At 38.7% G+C, this 22,976-nt stretch overlaps 1 protein-coding gene across 8 annotated transcripts in view; it reads right to left on the reverse strand.

Annotated features, from left to right (window-relative positions):
* UNC5D (unc-5 netrin receptor D) overlaps positions 1-22,976 on the reverse strand; it is a 523,673-nt gene that overhangs the window by 19,843 nt on the left and 480,854 nt on the right. For all 8 annotated transcript variants that reach the window (XM_077144160.1, XM_077144158.1, XM_077144159.1 and 5 more), the window contains 4 exons: positions 20,608-20,776; positions 16,527-16,754; positions 8,490-8,639; positions 753-917 (listed from right to left, as the gene is read on the reverse strand). In XM_077144160.1, the coding sequence (XP_077000275.1) occupies positions 753-917; positions 8,490-8,639; positions 16,527-16,754; positions 20,608-20,776 (712 nt within the window). The remainder of the gene's footprint in view (positions 1-752; positions 918-8,489; positions 8,640-16,526; positions 16,755-20,607; positions 20,777-22,976) is intronic.

Genomic DNA, 22,976 nt, shown 5'->3' on the forward strand with positions numbered 1-22,976 from the left:
AAAATCATGAAGTCATTTGGTGCTTCAGGGAAATTGAGAGCCAGGTGTCATTTTACAACAGTTCTCAATTGCATTCTCCCTTGGCTTTCATTTTAACTCTGCCCCTTCACAGCAATATGATCTTGGATAAGGTTCTTCACATCTTTGCACTTCTGTTTCCTTATGTGGCAGAATGAAATTCATATCTACCCTGCCCATCTTATACGGGCTTAGGTTTAATGAAAATGTGGACGTACAGAAGGGTATGAAGGATATTAGAAATTATAAGAGTAAGGAGCCACGGACTCAAAGACCAAAATGGGGCAAATGCCTCCTGGAAAACTAATCAGAACCAGCAGAAAAGCAGACCAACGGCAAACTTGTGCCTCCTTCTGGAATGTCTCAACTGTCCCATCTGAATTCAGTCCACAAGGAATCTCAGCTGATATCCATGCCTACTGTGGGCGATGGAACTGTTTGTGGCTTTGGGTATAAAAAGCCCTCTAACAGCTATATCTCCAAAGGTCATCCACAGAGGCTTGGCTCTCTGATGGGTGGTTTCCCTGCCCTGCAGGAAGATCAACTCAATACTCAGCCTCAAGAAAAGCCTTTAGTTTCCCTTATCAGTAATGTGGAATAAAAGAATTAATGCGATTTTTTTTTTTTTGGTAGCTCTTTTGGAGTCTGTAGTGTAGAGCTGAGAAAGGTGTAGTGTTGTCATTCTTATTTTCCTTTGGAAGCATTGTCAAATGTCCTGTGGACCCGGGACTCACCTCTAGGATAGATGTCTGCACTTGGAGGATCTGTTCATGGCCTTTGAGCTGCCGAATGCAGATTTTGCAGGACAGCTGGGTGGTGGTGGGCGTATAACGCTCCAGGGAGAAGGCACAGTGCAGGGGCTGCCGGTTACTGCACCACACACGGGAGAACGGGACTTCCTGCAGGGAGATGGGGGAGAGAAGAGGGGTATGGTGGGCAGAGCCCAGCTGAGATGAGCAGAGAACAGGAGAGACTTAATAGCAATAATTATGTTGATGGTGATCGCAGCAGAATAATTGCCTAAGCGACTTTGGTGGAATTGTAGAAATAATGATCAAACATATGCCAAGCTGCACAAAAGTAATTAATGTCAATTCCAAGTGATAACATTTGAATTCCAAAACCACACTACAAGGTCTCAGATTTCACTTGGTGACACATACAATTTGGTGACACATACAACTGGAAAGGGTACCATCAAAAATTAATCATAATTATTGTCCATTAAAAATATTTCTCCAGTAGAAGATTTCTATTGTCCATCCTCCTTTCTAAAGCCTGAAGTGAAATGAAAATTATGCTAAGGAACTGAATGACCAGAACTTATTACCCTGCAAGAAACTCATGCAGAAAATTCACAAAATATTGCTAATATATGAAGCAAAAAATTAATACATTAGGCCACCCTCAGAGTAGTCTAGTTTGCTAACCTCTCATTCATTCAGGTAATCCATTCCATATTTATGTGTATGGTTCCTGCTAATGGTCAGATGCTATAGTAGGTACTAGAAAAACATTAAGAAATTAAATTATGTCCCCACTCTCAAGAGACTTACAGATAATTAAGAAAAAAAGTTAATTTTATTAAATGAGGTAAGAAGGAATTCTAAAATTTATAGATCACCCTTTTCCCAATATTAGCCAATGTTTGCTGCCCATTAGGCTGTGCTTGGGCACACAGCCTTATAATAATGTGAGAAGTCAGTGTGCCAGTTTGAATTGTTGTGAACCACAGAAAAGCCAAGTTCTTTAATCCTTATTCAATGTTGCTGGATGGGAGCCTCTTGGTTGCTTCCATGGGAATGTGACCCACCCAGTTGTGGGTGGTAACTTTTGAATAGATGGTTTCCATGGAGATGCATCTCTACCCATTCAAAGTGGGGCAGCTTACTGGAGCCTTTTAAGAGGAAACCATTTTGGAAAAAGCTTTATTGCCACCAGAATGAACAGAGCCAACAGAAAGGACAGGACCCTGGGGAAGCCATTGAAGAAGCCTTACGAAATGAGGAGAAAAGGCTAGCAAGCATCACCATGTTCCCTTCCAGCTGAGAGTGGAACCCTAGACTTTATCAGCCCTTTCTTTGGAGTTAAGTATATTTCCCTTGATGGCTTAATTTGGACATTTTCATGGTCTTAGAACTGAAAACTTGTGACTTATTAAATGAAAAAAAAGTTGCTCCATTTCTGGTGTAGTGCATTCCAGCAGCTTTCAAACTAACACAGTCTGTTACTGATATTCTTACATGTAGTAAAAACTCTCTCCTTCCTCTTCAAATCTGGCTGGGACCCTGGCAATGACCATGTTCAACCTCTAGGGATCCTCACCCTCAGTTTTTATATATTTTTAAAATCTTTTTCCCATCTCATTAATTTGCTTCTTTACCTGTTGCTATAAATATAATTTTCCCAATTACTAAAACTGGAAGGTAGTGAAGGATGTATCCAATTTGGACATTTGGTGTTCTACAGTGTGACTAGTGATGGAGCCACCATGTCTTAAATGACCAAGGGTTTAAAATTCAGTCTATTCACTTTGAGAAACTATGAGTTACTCGGTTGTTCCTGTGTTCTAATTTGCACGTTTCTTTGCATTCATTGCTTCCTAATTTTCTCTACAGAAAGTCTCACAGGTCTTGAGTTTGGATACTTCCCAAGGGGATCCAGCTCTAAGTTATGCATTTTAGGTTGTTGTCTAAAAGAGGAGAGCCAGGCTTAGAGGGAAGGAAAACAATATCAAACATTTCCCCATACCAAGTATGTCAGTAAGAAATACAGACTTAATCCTGAACGAAAGGGAAGAAAGTGGACCTTTGTCTCGTGAAGTAGGGATAAGGACACAGAGAAAGCTTATTGTTGGTTCTCTTCTGTGAAGCCTAAAGACTGTACATTTCACAGACTATGTCACCAGCAGGGTTCGAATTTCAATTCTGGTGACAAGAGGCAGTCATGCTGGAGTTGGAAGGTACAAGAGAAGCGAAAGTGATCTCTACTCCTCTAACAGTAGCAGGCCGGCCCAAAGGCTTTGGCAGATGGTACTTGAGATTTGCTGAGACATATTTCTAGACATTCTCCAGAGAATCCTTTGCATCAGTGCTGTCACAGCTTCCTGAAATTCCTGAACTTTCTGATTTCCTTTTATCATTAGTGGCTTTCTCCAGACTTTGGTTACCTTAGTTCCTCCAAAGATTTTGTAAATACATAAATCCTTTTAATTAGTTCTCTCACTGGTTGAAACCCCTTGAGTGGTTTCTGTATTCTTGCTAATGGTCAGATGCATTAGGGAAACAGTTTCCTAATGAAACTCCAGTGGATTTGAAGAAGTTCTCTTAAAAACTATTACAACTGGGTGACAGTCACATGTACCACTAGTGGTTTCCACAAAGGGGCTGTGATCTAGGGGAAAACCTGGGAGAAGCACTAAGTTAATAGTCAGTAAAGAAGCTGTTGGGTGAAGCCCAACTGTTCATGCAACCAGCAAGACAGCACAGTTCCCTTTTATGGTACCTCTCTCCCCCTTTTTTTCCTGTACAAAACGTTTTCCTTAGAATTTCCTCTGTTTCCCTCCTAGTAGACACCGAAACAGAGGGCAGTTCTGATTGGTGGAGCCTTCCACCAATTGAAAGGAAGTAATTTCTCTTAAATGCTCAAGAATTCCTTTCCATCTGCACAAAATTCCACAACTGTAGTTACTTACTCAGTCTTCCTACCTTCCATCTCTACTATACAGAGCTATCAAAGAGGGTTGGAGCTTGGAGCTGGAGAGAGAAACCAAGAAGAGTAGGTTGTTATTTTTAAGTATCTAGTGTTATTGTTTTTCATTCATTTACTTTTTTTTTTTTTTTTTTTTTGCATGTGCAGGCTATGGGATTCAAACTGGAGTCTCCGCGTTGCAGGTGAGAATTCTACCACTGAGCTATTCCTGCGTTGTTGTGTCTCATTTGCTTTTAATCATAGACAGGCGACACCGATGTGATCAGATCTCATAGGAACTCTGCTTTTATTATATGATTCCTTTGCTTGGGGATCCAAAATGACCCCTGTTGCCTTCCTTGTTAAACACAGCCCTCTGTCTGGCTGTCAATGGTTTCTGTCATCCGTTGCTCTTTCCTTACTCTACATTCATGGGTTTTTTAGCCCTCAAATGAATTTTTTTCTCCAAACTAGTAAACTTTTGCAGAAATGATGCATCATTCCCTTCAACATGAGTAACCATAACATAGGGCTCAATAGTTAAAGTACCTATCTAAGCTCAAAGATTTTGTTTTCTAATACTGAATATTGAGTCATTACACTGTAGTGCAAGTTCTTGGACTTCAGAGCCAGAAACAGCTTAGGTCAACGTCCAACTCTTAAGCAATGGACTTGAATCTAGGTAATGTTTACCTTCCTAAAAATATGGTACTGGCCACCTATTTAAAAGCATTTTCTCTAGTATCATTTGCTAGATTCCCTGTATTTTCTCCTGAAATAACTGGGAGAATGGTGAGAGATTAATGCCTACCACAAAGATAATTTTTCTTTGCAGAAAGACATAAGAATCAGTGTTAAACCCCTTCTCTTCTCTTTCTAATCCACTACACACAGTCAAAACATTTTAAAAATCTGATCTTAAGACAGTATCAAAGGAGAATTTTTTACTATTGACTTGAGTAGCAGCTGCAAATACTGCTCAACAAAATATTTTAAAATAATGGAATTAGAAGCACTGTGGTTAGTATGTTTTCAGGGCAATCATCTTTGCTTTCATTTGTTTGCAAAACTAAACCAAACCAAACAAAGCAAAACAGGAAGCTCACTGAGCTGGGAGGAATTCTGTAGAAAGTAATATAGTAGGACAAAGTGTAACAAAGTTATGGGTATTTAAAGAATTCCGGAAATGTTTTCATTTTGATTCCCATTATAATTAGGTTCCCAGCAGATGGAGAGAATGTAAATCATCTCCTAGCAGGAGACAGACATTGGGTCCTCCAAGATACAAAGCATGCTGAAAGAGACAGCTGCTTTATCCTAGGGAGGTGACAGTCTGACTTTGCGCTTTGTTAGATTCTTTTTAATGGTTTTTATTAGGAAATATAACATGTATACAAAAGAGCAATAAATGTCAAAGTACATTTTAGCAAATAGGTGCAGGACAGATTTCAAAGTTTTGTATGGGCTGTAATTCTGCAATTTCAGGTTTTTCCTTCTAGCTGTTCCAAGACATTGGAGACGAAAAATAATATCAATTTAATGATTACACAATCATACTAATTTGTTAAATCCTGTCTTCTCTGTTGTAACTCCTCCTCCTCCTCTGATCCATCTCCCCATCTTTAGGGATATTTGGACTATGCCCATTTTAACTTTTCAAGTTGAAAAGGGGTGTCAACGATATAGGTTAGGGGGATGGACTTTGTCGATGCTCTTGGAGACGTGGCTCTATTGGATTTTAAAAGTAAATTGATATTTTATTGTTCACTGATTATTATAGCTTCTCCACCTCACAGTCAGCAAGCATAAAGGGAAACATGGTGAAGCAGAGCTCAGGCCCATTAACCTATTGAGAGCAGAGTTATATTACTCAAAGAGGGTTGCTAATTCCAAGGAAGGAATAATAACATATTCCTAATTGTCGTAAATAAAACCTTAAAGCCTGAGAAGAAAATAGGGAATAGTTAACTATTTGGGGATCGGGGTGGAGGGCTAGCATTGCAGGCCTCAGTTTTTCTTTGAATCAGAGTCAATGTGTACTATCATAAATAGATCTCCTAAGAAATGGCATTGCCTTCCATGTCCTCTCATTCCACCATATTTAGTTTTGTGAACAACAAAGATTGCAGCAAAGTATCTCATAAGTTGTAATCCTCCAGAACCTAAACCAACAAGATTTAAAGTCGAGTTGGTCCTGCCATATGAACCCAAACTTGAAGTCACATCATTCTAAAAACATGTGTCATATAGTTTGTTAGAGTCTGTTAAGGAAAATATTCTATAGCCTGGTTACCTCCCAGGCCTATATTTTCCTGGGAAACTCCACATTTTCCAGAGGAAAACAGAGAGATATCTTGGGAGGGTAGAGTTTGGGTACCAACTGGAATATATCAATTCCCAGAATCCTTATTTGAAGGGAAAAAGGGAAAGAGAAATGAAGAGACAAAGGGTGCCAGAGGACTTTCAGGCAATGACCTGGAAGGTGAAGAATTCCAGGTGAAAGGGACACCTACAAATGATGCCAGGACCAGAGTGATTATCCATCTCCACAATAGGTTGCTGAGATGACAAGAAAAAAGCTGTGTTAGTTCCTAACCATTGGGTCCTAATGAAAAGCCATTTTCGATTATCCACCCTGGATGTGTCAGTACACTTGATGTTCTACATGAGGTTCAAACAAGATGAACACTAAACTTCCCCAAAGAGCTTCTACCTAATGCCTGGAGCAAACGGAGCATGGCCGTTAAGCCAGGCACAATATGCATTGACATGAGCTGAGGGATTTCAGTGATGATGGGGCAAGGGTTGGTGGCAGAAGTGCCGAAAAGAAAGGAGGAATAATGCAGAAAGCTGTTTGTGGGTAAGAAAAATGCAGTGGAAATGAGAACTCAGTGGCAAGCTTACTAGTGCAGAGAAAATTAAATTGCTTCTCAGGCTTCCAGGATTCTTCAAATTATACTGAATTACAGAAGGCAAATATTTATAGATTTTCACAACCTCCACTCCACACAGCCTGTCCCAGTGGTTAAGCTTGTTGGGTTTCTTTGCCAGCTAATGCTCTTTGACTTTGGCTGTTCCTATTACTCCTTCTGAGGTCAGATGGCCCTTGACCCTCCAAACTTTTCCTGTTCAGTCTTTGGAATCTCTGATGTTGGAATTACTGTGTAAGTGCTTCTGCAAGGTAATGGTTCCTTCATCAGATTTTTATCTCCATATAATAAACTTAATAGTTACATTGGACTGTCACTTGCATTAGATCCAGTGACATGAGGCCTTTATAACCTATAAAGATTAATATGGAGAAATTTGCATGACTATCAGGGCTTATTTTAACAATACCCTTAAATTCAATTTGGACTAGAAACTTTGAGTAGTGCTTACTGGAAAAACAGAGACACCTAGGTCTTGAAGAGCATAAACAATCAAATATATTCATAGAAAACTTCTCCCCATAAAGAAATGTCCTGAATGTGCCATAAAAATTGTTCAGGGCCAAGAGAGATATTCTCACTTCTTGCTGCTCTGAATGCACTAAAACAGTACAGAGAGGGGCAATTCCCCAAGGTACAGAGAAGTCTGAAAGTGGAAATAGAAAAATGTAGCCTTGTCCAAGTTAGATTTTCTAGATTTTAGAAGTTGAAAGAGTTGATGATTTAACTTTGCTTTTAATTCTCTGGATGCAATCAGGGTTTTCTCTTTGTGATTTGGCTTGCTCCCACTCTGACAGGCTGTCATACCTTGTATGTTGTGTGTGTGCATGTATGTGTGTTAAATGAGTACTGAGAGGATGGAAAGGCTAAAAAAAAAAAAAAAAACTCACAGGGCTCTGCAGATTATGCTGATGGGCAGAACAGAGAAGTTTGAAATCTTTCTGTGATACCATGTCAGTATAAGTCCACCGAAGCTTCTCCAGAGTCATAGAAACACCCTGTCTCTGAGGCACTGATGCCCCTGGCTTAAGGAACGACGGCAGACTAGCTGGCTGCTTACAATGACAATATTTATCACAGGGAATTTTCACAGAATTCAGAGGCAGGGTCATAAGTTGAAAAGAGATCTTTACATGCTAAGCAAGTAATGTAAAATCCCTTAAAATGGCTCAAAGAGGCTCTAAAACATCCTGCAATTTTTTTAAAACCCAAAACCTCCAATAAGAGACGTATAATCAGTACTACATATGTTTTCTTTATATATTTATAAAAGGGATTTAAAGAGATATTCTGCTTTCTTTGTTTCACAATTTGTATTTTTCTTGTTCCCAACTTGCCCGGCTCATTTGGCAGCAAGCACTTCACTTAAGAAAAACAAAATCTTTTATTCCCATCAGGTCACAGCTCTCTAATGCCAAATCATCACTTTTACAAGATCTCTCAGACATCAGGTTCATTCATTCCTGAATATCATTCGAGCAATGTCCCATAATGAACTGCTTTTAATTAAAACACACATACACACACACACACACCAAGAAACCAACCTTGTTCTAGCTTGTTACTTTGCCATCTTCCACCTACATTGGGCAACAATTCAAACAGTAGAGAAGAAAAATGTCCCATTACCTGACACACAAGCACTTTCCCCCTCCACCTGTTAGAAACCTCTGGATTTATGACAGTCTGTTCCATTCCCTGTACGTAGCCCAAACTGTTAGATTTCAGTGACAGTTTTGAAATTAAATCCATACTTTTTGAGGAGGAAGTCAAGAAGACTTCACCAGGGACTGATAGGCTTGCCGGTTAAAGCAAAGCTGTTTCCATTAGAAACCTTCATTTGGCCAGTACCTGGCATGCAGTGAATGGTTTGATTCTCCAGAGGAATGGGGGTATATCGAGGACAGAGATCTGAAGACTGAAAGTATTCCCTTTGAAATGCAGCAACTTTGGTTCTTCCAGTAGCTGTCCGCCTTGATGCCTTTCATCGGAAACCACTTCCTGTAGGAAAGGGAAAAGCAAAAAGGAGCAACAATGCAGCATCCAGTCTGATACATTTTCCATCTATGGATACACAGGCTTACTGCAATGTATCTCCCAGAAATGGACAAGCAGCCTAATGGACCCAATTCTTTTGCATCTCAATATCATTGCAAAGGTCCAGACTAGGGACTAAATCTGAGCCAGAGTTTTCTTAGAAAGATGTAATTGTTCTTTAAAACTAAAAGATCTTCCCATCCCTAAGCAAGCTGTAATATAGTTGAGTTCCCTAACTGTGTGAATTTCCTCCAGATATGATCACAATCAAAGGAGGTATTCATATTTAATCTGACACATCGTCATATTTCCCAATAAGGGGAGAGACAGCTCCTTTTCACTCTGGTTCGATTGTTCTTTGCTTTAACACAGGCATTATCCACTAGGACTTCTTTTGGCTCAAAATAAATGTGACAAAGTGCATGCATCATGTTTATTTGTAGCACTGTTCATAAAAGTGATTGTACCAAAAGGCCAAGAAAATGTAAGTTGTTTATCATGTTGGTTTTAAGTCAGAAGACAGAAATCAAATATATGGCATTAAATAACTTAGCACTCATATCTTTCACTAAGAAGTATTTATATTTAATACAAACAAAATTTGTATTGAATAAACCATTTAATTGGTGCCAAATTTGTGACATTTAGGACCATATTGGACAGCATGATAGGACATGTAATATAATAGAACAGAAATGTATTCTATCAAATGTTAAACTATGAGACTTTTAGTGGGAAATCCATTTTTGAAATCACCATTAATTGACTTAAAATTCCCTTGCAGAGCTAGGATAAATAAGAAAACTGAAATCCTTTATTCATGTCCTACAATCTTCCCAGGTTCTAAAAAAAGACTAAGAGGAAAGACAAATAGATTTATAAATAAAATAAAATTTAAATGTAAATTATCAAAGAGGAAAAGCAGCTTTGGAAGTTATCTAATCCATCTCTTGGCTATATATAGAATTATATTAATAAAACATTTCTGACTACGAAGAAGTTGCCTAGATTTTATCCTTCATGTAGAGATAAACTGTTACTAGGTTGCTAGTGACTTTGTTGAAGGCCAAATGATTCAATTACAATGTCACTTTCTCCAGTCAGTGGGAAAGTTCCAACAGAACTTTCTGCAATGATGGAAATATTCTGTACCTGTACTATCCAGTATGGTAACGATTAGCCACAAGTGGCTATGAAGCACTTCAAATTCATAGAATTGAATTATTCCTTGCAATTAATTAAATGCAAATATTTGCCCATGGTTAGCAAAAGCTATACTGGGCAGCACAGCTCTAGGTAATTAATAACAGTGAGTGTCTATGATTTGGCCAAACTAACATGGTGGCCAGTGTCAGATAGGGGCTGAAAACAGTGGAAAGAAGTGGCAAGATTGAGGCAAAAGAGAATTAAATTGCAAAGCTGAGGGTGGGCCACGGTGGCTCAGCAGGCAGGAATGCTCGCCTCCCATGCCAGAGGACCCGGGTTCAGTTCCCGGTGCCTGCCCATGTAAAATAAAATAAAATAAAATAAAAAAAATATTGCAAAGCTGACTTGGATAAGTCACTGGGTCTTTGGCAGATGCCGTTCACTGGGTCTTTCTTTTGATATGGATGAGTGCTCACCAGAGCTGTTCTTGAGCTAGCTGCTGGATGTGACACAGTCTCTGTCCCAGAAAGCTTATAGTGAAGTGAGAGGATCAGAAAAGTAGGTATGTGGTTATCATATAGCATGCTAAATTTTATAGGAGATGTATGCTTGGAGGCAAAGGCAGGAGAGAGGGTATCAAACCCAGTTGGGAGAAGAGGCCAGAAAGGGAGCTAATAGGCAACCTGACCCTTGAGGTAAATAAGTAAATAAGAGATAAGAAAACCTAGACAGGTAAAAAGGAGGGAGGGGAAACCCTAGTCACTAAGCAGGGTATGAGGGTATGTATAAAGGCATAGCAGCCAGACTGAGCTGGGATATAAGGTTAGGTTGGCAAGAGTGTGGCCACGATCAAAATGTAAGGCAGGGACCAAATCATGAGAACTGGCTTGCCATGCTAGGGGTTTTGCATTTTACATGAGATAATAGTCCTTAGTTTATATGGCACAGGTGCATAAGAATCTTCTGTGGCCTGCAAAAAGTCAAAAGAGTGCTCATCTTGGAAACTGAGGACGGAAATAGAGGGTTCTGGTCATGTTTCAATGTGGTCTTGGACAAGGTGTTTATTTTATTTCAACCTAATTTCCTTGTCTGGGTTTATTCATGGCCAGGGAAAATGATAGACGGGATTTATACATCAAGCTTGTTTTTGCAATTCTGGCGCAAAATTAGAAAATGGTACAAATAAAGAAACTTGATGTTTGTTCAACCATATTGAGGTTACAGTCAAATATCCTGTTGACTATTCTAAGTATATTTGAATTAGGCTTTTTTAAGTGTACCCCCTTTTCTTTAAATCTAATTTGTCCTTAATTTACAAAGTAAACTGAGATCAAGAGATGAAGTGACTTTCTCAAGGTCATGCAGTTATTTCCTGTAAAATAATGCTCCTTTAGAGCTTAGAAACCATACAAAATTGCTGCATTAGTTAATGGAGTTTTACATCAAGTACCTTACTTATAGATGAAAATATGGAGATCACCACAAAACAACTGATTTGTCTCAAGTCATGGTTAGTGGTAGAGCTAAGATTGGAACAGAGCAACTTGATTCATGGGCTTGTGTTTTTTCTACTAGATTATCCTGCCTTTTCTGATACTATGCTGGCTTTTTATAAGAGTCATTTCAAGGCCAGACTACTATTGGTCCTGCCCCATAAATAATTTTTCATTAGTGCAGATGTTTGTATAAGAATGACATATGTCACTCTGGACTTGCCCCAGAGTAACATGTATTGTTTACATGGTCCTGAAATGCAGAATGGAGAATAACAGGACATTTTAAAATGAATTTCTACATATAATGCCTGCAAAATAAAAGGACACTTTTATAATAAAGCTCTAGGACCCCAAGCTTAAATACAACCATGACTTGTTTTTGCTTTTCCAGCCTACTGAATTTAATCTGTGCATATTGAACCAACCATGAATGATTAACATTGTCTCATCAACTTACAAAACATCCTAAGCAATTAGAGTTATTCTGCAAAAAAGCCCAATTAATTATTAAAATGAAAAAGTCCAGTAATGCACAAATCATTATACTTATATATTTGCAAAGGCACAAATAGCTTCAGAATTGAAGAAATAAACTCCTGAAGTACAAGATTTAAAAAGGGACTGTTCTTAACACAGACTTCTGAGTCATATCTTTGCCCTGTTGAATTATCTCAGGGGCTGGTCTGAATATCAATATTTTTAAACACTCTTCTGCTGATTTTGATGGCCAGCTAGGTTTGTGAATCAGTGATACAAATAACTTCACAGAAATAATTCTGTATCACTCACATGCATCTATCACCCCAACTCTGATGTCTGATACTCAAGTTTCTCTTCTCTGACTCCTTTGAAATAAGGATCTCCTGTAAATCTGTACTTCTATTGCCATACTTATATCTGAGTTAATTACACTAGAAAATAGGGTCTGGCTAGTTTCCAGCATGTAATATGGATATAAAAGCTCTGGATGGTGGTTTTACTAGTCTCTCTCCTTCATCATTTTACATTGGAGCTACCAGCCATGTAGTTCCTAGACATGTGGCCAGGAGAAACTTGTGCTTTGAGTCTCTCTCCGCTTTTTATGTTGATTTAATGAGACAGGCAGTGATATTCAGGTGTGCTTCAGGGATACTAAAGCAGGCAGGCTGAATTTACATATTTATGAGACAAAACTGTTTGAACTTACACACACACACACTCACACAAATTATGTCGCTGTGGTGTTTTCCTTTAAATGCTTTACATGAACAATATTTCCCAAGGTTTCATTATTGATAAACACAAGGACTACATCTGGAGGAAATCCTTTGAAATTAGATTCTAAATCCACATTAAGAACCAAGAAAGGAATGAGTACTGAGAGGTACTTAATAGGAGTGCTGGGAGGCAAGGAGAAAAAACTAGTATTTTTTTTCTTTTTTTTTAAAGAAAGCAAGTGCTTAATTCCTTCCTTTCCCGATGCCAAGGTTTGTCTGAGCTGTTTGTGTGTGTGTGCATGTGTGCAATAAAACACAGCAACAAAAAACAAGGTCTTAAAATGTTACTGCTTCAAAATATAGCACCATTCTTCAACCTTTGGTTTGAATTCATCAAACACACTAGCATAAAATGGCAGCTCTAATTATTACAGCAACACAGAAGCAGAAAGGACAAGAAGTTATTTGGCCCTTCCCTTTCATTTTTTTTTTTTAAACCTATCTGAGCTGATTTAATTTTCCAGAGAGACAGTTTTAGATGTCTTTATCAGAACAAATCTTCAAGAATCTGAAATTAAATTAATTATGTCTTAAGCAAGGTGTATGAAGTATTGTTTTTGTCATTCAAAGAAACTGCTACTATTATTCAGATAAAATATCCCCAAGCAAATGAAAAACACAGTAACTCTGAAGGAGGTATAGGGGAAAGAGGACAAGACTGAAAACAGAATCTTCCTGTTTAATTACTGAAATTTCTCTAAAGGAATATTTTTTGGTGGGGCCACTAGCCTGCCTGGCAGCACCTGGTTCGGAGGGGATAGGTGAAGTTGGAGCTGGAGGCTGGTCCTTTAGCAAGGTCTCTTAACAAGAGGGTGGGATGTAATTTCCCCGTGAGCTATGAAAGATGCAGCCCTGCCCTCTAAACAGGCTTCCCTCTTGAGTACACACAGTTCTATTTGGACTCACATTTGTTATAATTTATTTGAGATATAAAAGATGCACCGCTGTAAATAAGGCAGCTGTCAGCCATGCTTGCTTCTATTTCCAAATCATTACAAATATTTCAGGATAGTGACAGCTGAGGTACCACCAAGATAGGCAATTTCTGCAGTAATTCTCCATGAAAGAATACATAACTAATTTTGATCAAGAAGCCACAGTTCTATCAGAGTTATGGCAAATGAGTTATTATTGTGTGCTATAATTTCAGCTCACACCACACTAATTGGGGGAGCTAATATCAATTTACAAAGCCTATTGGGGTCCAAAAAGTTTTGCCAATGGGCAGGCAACAGTGGCTTAGTGGCAGAGTGCTCACCTACCATGCTGGAAATCTGGCTTCATTTCCCGGTGCCTGCCCATGTTAAAGAAAAAAATTTTGCCAAGGCTTTCTTAAAGTTAAACTGTTTCCATGGGTTAGTAACCATATCTTTTTCCCTTCTATGTAAATACCATATATGAAGCCATGGAGAAGTTTCCACTGGTGACTTGCTATATTAAGCTGATCAAAATGAATCTGGACAGAAGGTCTTGAACATAACTTACTGAGCAAGGTAAAAAATCAATAAAGCAAGATCCTTTCAGAAGCAAAATCCAGGGACTAATTCTGGGGAGTACATAGTTGTTTCCCGGACTAGGAAGTTTCAGTTCAGAAAAGCTACAATTTACGTTTTAATCTAAGGATGGGCCAGAAACTTATTCAAGCAAGGCTGACGGTCTGTGAGAACCCTGCGGGAAGGAAGCATGGCCTTCGCTGCTCAAACAGCTGTCACATACATTCCGTCAACAAATACAACCAACTCCAACCTTAAAAATCAGCTTTATTTGACATAACAGGAGAAGGGAAAACATCGCTAGAGGTAAACAGATTTTGATGAAAGGGTTCAGATGCATTTCCACTAAAAAAAACATTTCTTGATAGCAAAATTTAAGTGTTGTACTAATTGAAGAACAAGCTCTAAATGATGAACTCATGATGTCTGGATTCATTGGGGGGGGGGTACCGTTTTCCGTAGCACTGTCTAAGAAAGGTTTATTACCAACAGGAATCAGATAGCAGTTTGAAAAGCTGTTCTTAGGGCCTCAATTTCATGATTTCCACTATGGTTCCATTTCATCTGCAAACGGTTGAGCTGCCAGAGAATCTGGGAAAAGTCAACAGGAAATGACAACAGATTTCCGAAAGCCACTGAGAATGAGCTCTGAAGACAACAGTCTAACATACTGGCATACATGTCGGTAGTGATGCCATTACTCAGAGAAAATTCCAGAATGGATCTGAGGGCTGACCACCAGGGCAGCTGTGGGAAACAGCCCCCCACAGTCATTGAGGATGAGCTGTGCAGAGGAGCAGGAGATGGGAAATCCTCCTAGGTCCTCCAGGTTTGCTTCAGTGCATGCAGCCTTTACCATTTGTGACTAAGCATCCAACTTGTGTCATACTGCGTTTTGCAATAATTTTGTAGCAGGAGTGTTATGAGTACGTACCTCTCTGTTTAGTCATCCCTTTTTAGCTTTTACTTCTTGAATGCCTGTTACATATTTTCTCTTGGAGAACCTCTTTGATCAGGAATGCGAAGAGCAGAGGAAGAACAGAAAATGGAAATCATAGGATGGGGTTTAATTACTTTCACTGTATTTCTTTACTTTACAAGACAGGAGTCCTACTAAAGAAGCCTCTCTCTGGGGCAGCCAATGTGCCCTTCCTGATGACCTGTGCCACTCCTGGGATGGAGCAGTGTTGGGTGCACAAGCTGCCGGCTGGCTACAGGTCACCTTGGCTGGCTCATGTTTGGGATTCAGGTCACCGTATCCTTTTATTGGTAAACATGAGTTTTCCAGCTCAGTGTCTTGAAGCCTAGTTACTGAGGAAATGTGCTGCATAATGGACTTAATGACCCAGGGCTGGAATAGCAGGGGCCTGGAATGAGGTGTGTCGGGAGAGCTGTTATTTATATACGGGCAAAGCTTACAGGCACTTCTGCATTCGTCTGGCAGCTATTAATAAACTTGCACTCTTTGTGAGTAGCTAATTTAAAATGAATTTTACATGATTAGAGCACCCAAAGTGGAAAAGAACCTTGAACCATCAGTGCCCTCATGGTCCTGATAATTAATAGATGATATAATTATATCCCAGATATAATGTGAACGCTTGGTGATAGGTATGATTTATAATTATTGTTCTCTAACTGCCACCTTCTGTTGATTCAAGCAATTTTCTCATTGTCCCCTGCATAACAATAGCAATTCTTGTTGTTTCTGTGGCCAATGTCCTTTTCTTTTCTTGACATGATACGTATTTCTTTTTTCCTCCAAAATCTTATCTATCTATCAAGATTTGTGATGAATCCTCCAAATTCTTCTCCAACTCCTCTATCCCATTTGGATCTCTGTTTTCTGAACTCTTCATCTATTTACAATTTAGCACACAAAGTTCTCTTTATGTGTCAATTTAGCCCTTCTCTCTTTTGGAGGGTCCTATACTTCACCTCCTCGGAACTCAGCAGTGCTAGATACAGAACCTTGAACCATCACTGCCCTCATGGTTCCGATAATTAATAGATGATATAATTATATCCATATAATTATATCCATGAATGTCTGTTACATATTTTCTCTTGGAGAACCTCTTTGATCAGGAATGCAAAGAGCAGAGGAAGAACAGAAAATAGAAATCATAGAATGGGGTTTAATTACTTTCACTGTACTTCTTTACTTTACAAGACAGGAGTCCTACTAAAGAAGCCTCTCTCTGGGGCAGCCAATGTGCCCTTCATGATGACCTGTGCCACTCCTGGGATGGAGCAGTGTTGGGTGTTATATCCAAGTTATATTCAAGATATAACACAGTACCACAGCTCTTGCATTAAGATGGGCATGCCAGGCAAAACCAGTGGCGTGGGTGCATTTTCCAGAACCTCAGCAATACAATTCTCTCTTGCTACAGATCTTTAACAATACCCAGGCTTTCACGATGCCAAAATAATTATAGGACAAAAAAAAAAGCTGACCTGAAATGCACAAGGAGTATTGTCCACACAATAAACTCTCAAGTTGTAATCCAGGGAGTTACAGGACATGCAGCCAAACACAGCCACTTTGAGTTGTTTGACGGCGCAGTCCGTGATGGGCTCTCCAGTGAGGGCATAGGTCCCGAAGCTGTCAAGGAGCACGTGGCAGGCAAAGGGATCCAAAAGGCAGTAGCAGGATGTAGATTCGTCCTCCACTGACATCACTTCCTGTTGGGGAAAGGTGAGTAAATTCTCTAGCTTGGAAAATAAGATGGGATTTAATAATTATTTTGTAAGAAATGCAACCATACATACATCCCAAAACATAATATTTTTTTCCGGATATTTTATTTTTAAACGCCTTTCTTTTATCAAAATAATTGCTTAAATCAGCAAGTCAAGACATGGTTATGCCAGTGTGTAGAAATGCTACTTAATACAATAACCATCATAGAATATTCTCCTATTTCTAGTTAATCTGCTCAATTTTGAGTTTAAAAAATGTCTCGAACATCAACATCAGTAAACACACTTTTCTTTTTTTTTCTTTTTCAACAAAGGCCTATTTCTGAAAACTTCTTCCAATATCCTTAAGGCAATGTTTATTTTCACTCAAACATTTTATACCCTTTCATTCCGCCATTCACGGGGGACCATTAAATAAATGGTTTGGAAAATATGTACTATAATATATCACCCTCCCTGATAAGAACTTCGGTGTGTATGACTGGTTCAATAGAAAATATAACACCATCTGGGTGTAAAAGATTGAGGGGGTGCTGGAGAAGCAAAAACCAAAGTGTAAGAAACAAGGCAAAGCAAAATAAAGTGGAGGGAGACTGAAACACGACCCCTTTGTGAAAGCCATGGAACTCCATGCCCCAGGAAAATTCCCCTGTAGTTGTGCTAGGATTGAATAAATAGTAGAATACATTCTGGAACAAAGGAAATAGACTAGTTTTAAGACATGGCTGGGCAGGGTGGATGTAATCCATTGTAGCAACTGAGAATTTTCTTCTCCTAAAGAAACATGGTTTTCCGTAGAAAACCCAGAAAAATCCACAACAAAATTACTAGAGCTAATAAATGAGTACAGCAAAGTAGCAGGCTACAAGATCAACATTCAAAAATCTGTAGCTTTTCTATACACTAGTAATGAACAAGCTGAGGTAGAAATCAAGAAACGAATCCCATTTACAATCGCAACTAAAAGAATAAAATACCTAGGAATAAATTTAACCAAAGAGACAAAAAACCTATATAAAGAAAACTACAAAAAACTGTTAAAAGAAATCACAGAAGACATAAATAGATGGAAGGGCGTACCGTGTTCATGGATTGGAAGACTAAATATAGTTAAGATGTCAATCCTACCTAAATTGATTTACAGATTCAATGCAATACCAATCAAAATCCCAACAACATATTTTTCAGAAATAGAAAAACCAATAAGCAAATTTATCTGGAAGGGCAGGGTACCCCGAATTGCTAAAAACATCTTGAGGAAAAAAAACGAAGCTGGAGGTCTCGCGCTGCCTGACTTTAAGGCATATTATGAAGCCACAGTGGTCAAAACAGCATGGTATTGGCATAAAGATAGATATATCGACCAATGGAATCGAATAGAGTGCTCAGATATAGACCCTCTCATCTATGGACATTTGATCTTTGATAAGGCAGTCAAGCCAACTCACCTGGGACAGAACAGTCTCTTCAATAAATGGTGCCTAGAGAACTGGATATCCATATGCAAAAGAATGAAAGAAGACCCATCTCTCACACCCTATACAAAAGTTAACTCAAAATGGATCAAAGATCTAAACATTAGGTCTAAGACCATAAAACAGTTAGAGGAAAATGTTGGGAGATATCTTATGGATCTTACAACTGGAGGTGGTTTTATGGACCTTAAACCTAAAGCAAGAACACTGAAGAAGGAAATAAATAAATGGGAGCTTCTCAAAATTAAACACTTTTGTGCATCAGAGAACTTCATCAAGAAAGTAGAAAGACAGCCTACACAATGGGAGACAATATTTGGAAATGACATATCAGATAAGGGTCTAGTATCCAGAATTTATAAAGAGATTATTCAACTCAACAACAAAAAGACAGCCAACCCAATTACAAAATGGGAAAAAGACTTAAACAGACACCTACCAGAAGAAGAAATACGGATGGCCAAGAGGCACATGAAGAGATGCTCAATGTCCCTGGCCATTAGAGAAATGCAAATCAAAACCACAATGAGATATCATCTCACACCCACCAGAATGGCCATTATCAACAAAACAGAAAATGACAAGTGCTGGAGAGGATGCGGAGAAAGAGGCACACTTATTCACTGTTGGTGGGAATGTCAAAGGGTGCAACCACTGTGGAAGGCAGTTTGGCGGTTCCTCAAAAAGCTGAATATAGAATTGCCATACGACCCAGCAATACCATTGCTAGGTATCTACTCAAAGGACTTAAGGGCAAAGACACAAACGGACATTTGCACACCAATGTTTATAGCAGCGTTATTTACAATTGCAAAGAGATGGAAACAGCCAAAATCTCCATCAACAGAAGAGTGGCTAAACAAACTGTGGTATATACATACGATGGAATATTATGCAGCTTTAAGACAAGATAAACTTGTGAACCATGTAATAACATGGATGGACCTAGAGAATATTATGCTGAGTGAATCCAGCCAAAAACTAAAGGACAAATACTGTATGGTCCCACTGTTGTGAACGGACATTCGAGAATAAACTTGAAATATGTCATTGGTAACAGAGTTCAGCAGGAGTTAGAAACAGGGTAAGACAATGGGTAATTGAAGCTGAAGGGATACAGATTGTGCAACAGGACTAGATACAAAAACTCAAAAATGGACAGCACAATAATACCTAATTGTAAAGTAATCATGTTAAAATACTGAATGAAGCTGCATCTGAGCTATAGGGTTTTTTTGTTGTTGTTGTTTGCTTGTTGGTTTGTTTGTTGTTGTTGTTTTTTACTATTACTACTACTTTTATTTCTTTTCTTTATATTAACATTTTATAGCTTTTTCTGTTGTGTTGCTAGTTCCTCTAAACTGATGCAAATGTACTAAGAAACAATGATCATGCATCTATGTGATGATGTTAAGAATTACTGAGTGCATATGTAGAATGGTATGATTTCTAAATGTTATGTTAATTTCTTTTTTTTCTTTCCGTTAATAAAAAAAAAAAAAAAAAAAAAAGAAACATGGTTTTCCTTTTACTCCTTTAGCCTGAAGCACCTCCTGGGAGGCAAGAGCTCAGGGCTAGCTGGAACAAGTCATTGTGTTCCAATAAGATAATTCACCTGCTTTCATGCAAACTGACTTCAGATGCACATAAAAGGAATCCCTATCAGACAGATAAATCACAGCCGAGCTTTCACTTAAAATAGTAATGCAACTACAATCTTTCTTTGCTGTACCTCTCTCCCTTCTTGTTAGCCTCTTATTATATATCCTAATTTTTTTTTGTCTTTTTCTTTTGCTCTCTTCTTGTACTATAACTCTTTTGCACATTTTCATCCACACAGGAAAACAGACTTTAAGAATAATTTTCAGTGCATTTATTAATTCACCAAACATTTATTAAGCACGTACTGTCATTCCTGAACGTTTAATCCTGGTTATGCTATAATCTCCCATAATGAAAAAACAAACAAACAACACATAAAGCAATTTCTTTTCTGCAAACAGTCTGCCTGCCCTGAGCCTCCTTCCTGACTCTACAGAAGCCACAGAATAAAATCAGTGCAGAAAGGGACATGGCCAGGTTAGAAATGAGGGGAGTTAGTGAGTGTATAATTAACAATGGTATTTTAAAAGCAAACCAAAAAAGCTCTGGGTGATTTCTTGCCTCTTCCTTCCATCATCATGGAAAAAAAAGCAGCCAGTGTCTTGAGGATATTATAAAAGCCATGCCATCAATCCTCTGGAAAATAAGAAAGTGCTCAAAAACCTCACGGCTGATTCCTTGCATCCATGGGATGGTTTAAATGCATACCAAAGGCAGAACCCAGATCCTACATCTTTAAAGGAAGAATGGAGTCTCACCTCCCACTTGCCCTGCTGTGTCCTCTTCTTCAAATGGACATTCCAGTGCTCGGCGCTGACATCCGCACAGTGTGGTATGGTCAATGCAAAGGGAGTGGTGACAATCATGTCTGGTGGGCCACAGGTGACTTCAGGACTCAGAAGAACCTCAGATCCATCTGACGGGAGGCTTTTCAGTTGGGAAGAGGAGGAGAAGAAGAAGCGTGTAATGAGAATTCAGGTACAGGCTGAGCAACATTCCTTCCCAAGGTCATCTTCTGGCTGACCCCACTCAGGCAAAGGGTTTGTCTTCACTACCAGTAGCTCAGCTGTGGAACGGCAGGTGGAATCCTGAATTGCTCCAGCAGACCCACTGAGCTTAAGCTGAGGTTCCAAATCTAGGGTTTGACAAACCAACCAACCAAATGACAAATGCTTCTTTAGATATGTGGGGCAGAACTAAGGGAACCAAAGGACTGGCTCACACATCACCCACCAGCTGTTGAATCCATGTTCATATTGAAAGCAGTAACCAAAAGCCAAAAACTTCACAGAAATGACTGATTTGTTAATCTTACCATCAGATTCCTTCTTCCCAATAGAACATTGTATAATATTCTTAATGCTAATAAATGAACAAACGAATTAGCATGGGACCAAACAGCACTTCCAACATACCTAGATTGAGCAGGTCTATTCTGGCTTTGAAAACATTTGTTTTCTTAGCAATCCACAAATACATAGGTTATAAAATACAGTAGAAAGTTATAAATGTGCATAATCAAATACACATATCTCAACTCTTTCCTATATTAGATTTAAATTTAAAATCATTCCACCCAAACACGGTGATCAGATTTTTCTGAACTGTGAATTATTTACAATGAGAATGCAGAGTCATGAAACATATAAAAGAAAATGAAACTTAGCCAGAGGAAAATAATGCCACTTGTGTGAATGTCTCCGTCTTTCATTTTCTTGCCTTTTGTTTATAATCTTTGTCCCCAACAGTAAGGAGTGGTAGTTCCTAAGGTAATAATCATTGAGAAGAACCCAGAAGTCAACTCATTTTCCCCCTACTGCTTATGTGATCTTGAAGATGCTATTTGATCTTTCTTTTGTTGCATTTTCATTTAAAAGAGATAGAATGATACAGAATATAGTCAATGAAACAATTAAGAATTTTGAGGTGAACGATGCTTTGCAGGAGCTAGGCTCAGTATTAATACAAAAGCTCTTGCTCACATTACCTGGAAAGGACATTTAAATATGTTATCCCTGATCCAAGAAATAAATATAAAGATGAAATTTAGTATTAAAACATACCACATTTCCCCCCATGATTTAGTATAAGCAAACAGTTTTGCTTTGTTTTTGGTGTACCTAACATGTAATTAATTTCTGAAATAGTTTGCTCACCTCTCTTGTACTTTCTAAAGTTACTAATGGTCAATCAATATCATTATCTATAATTTTCTCCAGCAATAACCTAAGGCATATAATTGAGCAGGGACATCTTTTGCCTACTCTATCCAAACAGACCTGAATGTTTTCACACCTTCTTCACCCAAATCCTGGGAAGCACCAATGATGCCTTCAAAAAATTCAATCTTAGTCCCAAACTCACAACTCTTTCTATCCAAGGAAAGCATAGGTTAAACTGAAAACATACATATGTGTATCATTAAGGAGAGCAAGCTAGAGGAGGAGGGGTTGGAAAGAACTGTGTTAGCTGTAGCCAACACTCTATGAAAGGTTTAGAGCAATATACTTGAGGTTTGGAAAAAATTGTGAAACGTAAATGTGTTCTCCAGCCAGCACGAAGCAGCAGACACATGTGGGTGCCTGCCAGCGGCCGTTAGAGAGGGTTAAGCGCTTTCTGTGTAATTGCCGTCTGCATTCATCACAGGCAGGGATAGCAGAGATGCTTATGAGTGACCGATGACAAGCTCTCCTAAAAGAACTATTTAATTGCTTTCAGGGAATCATCCCCCTTGTTGAACATATTGTTCAAACATATGGGAATTTGGAGAATTATTTAATGCCAAATGAACTGAAATTGGCTAATTAGATGAACTCTCACACTCACCGTGAATAGCAAGACTCCTTTCGGTAATAATTTAAACAGCATTAGGAGTCAGAAGCAGTGCATATCCAGCATTCAGCAGAGCATGTGCCAGGCGCTTTGCATTAAGCTTTGCACTGGGTGTTTCCAGAGGCCACAGTAAGTAAATCAAAATTTATATCCAATCCTCCTACCGTGAAAATAGTGCAAGTGAGTGTAAGGTCTTTGATGAAGGAACAAAACTTAATCTCTCCATTTTTTTCTCTATGATTAATAATAATTTTCCCTTCTCTGCTACCCTCTAACTGTGGCAATCAGGGAGCTT

This window comes from Tamandua tetradactyla, chromosome 26 (genome assembly GCF_023851605.1).
Source record: "Tamandua tetradactyla isolate mTamTet1 chromosome 26, mTamTet1.pri, whole genome shotgun sequence".
Lineage (NCBI taxonomy): Eukaryota > Metazoa > Chordata > Mammalia > Pilosa > Myrmecophagidae > Tamandua > Tamandua tetradactyla.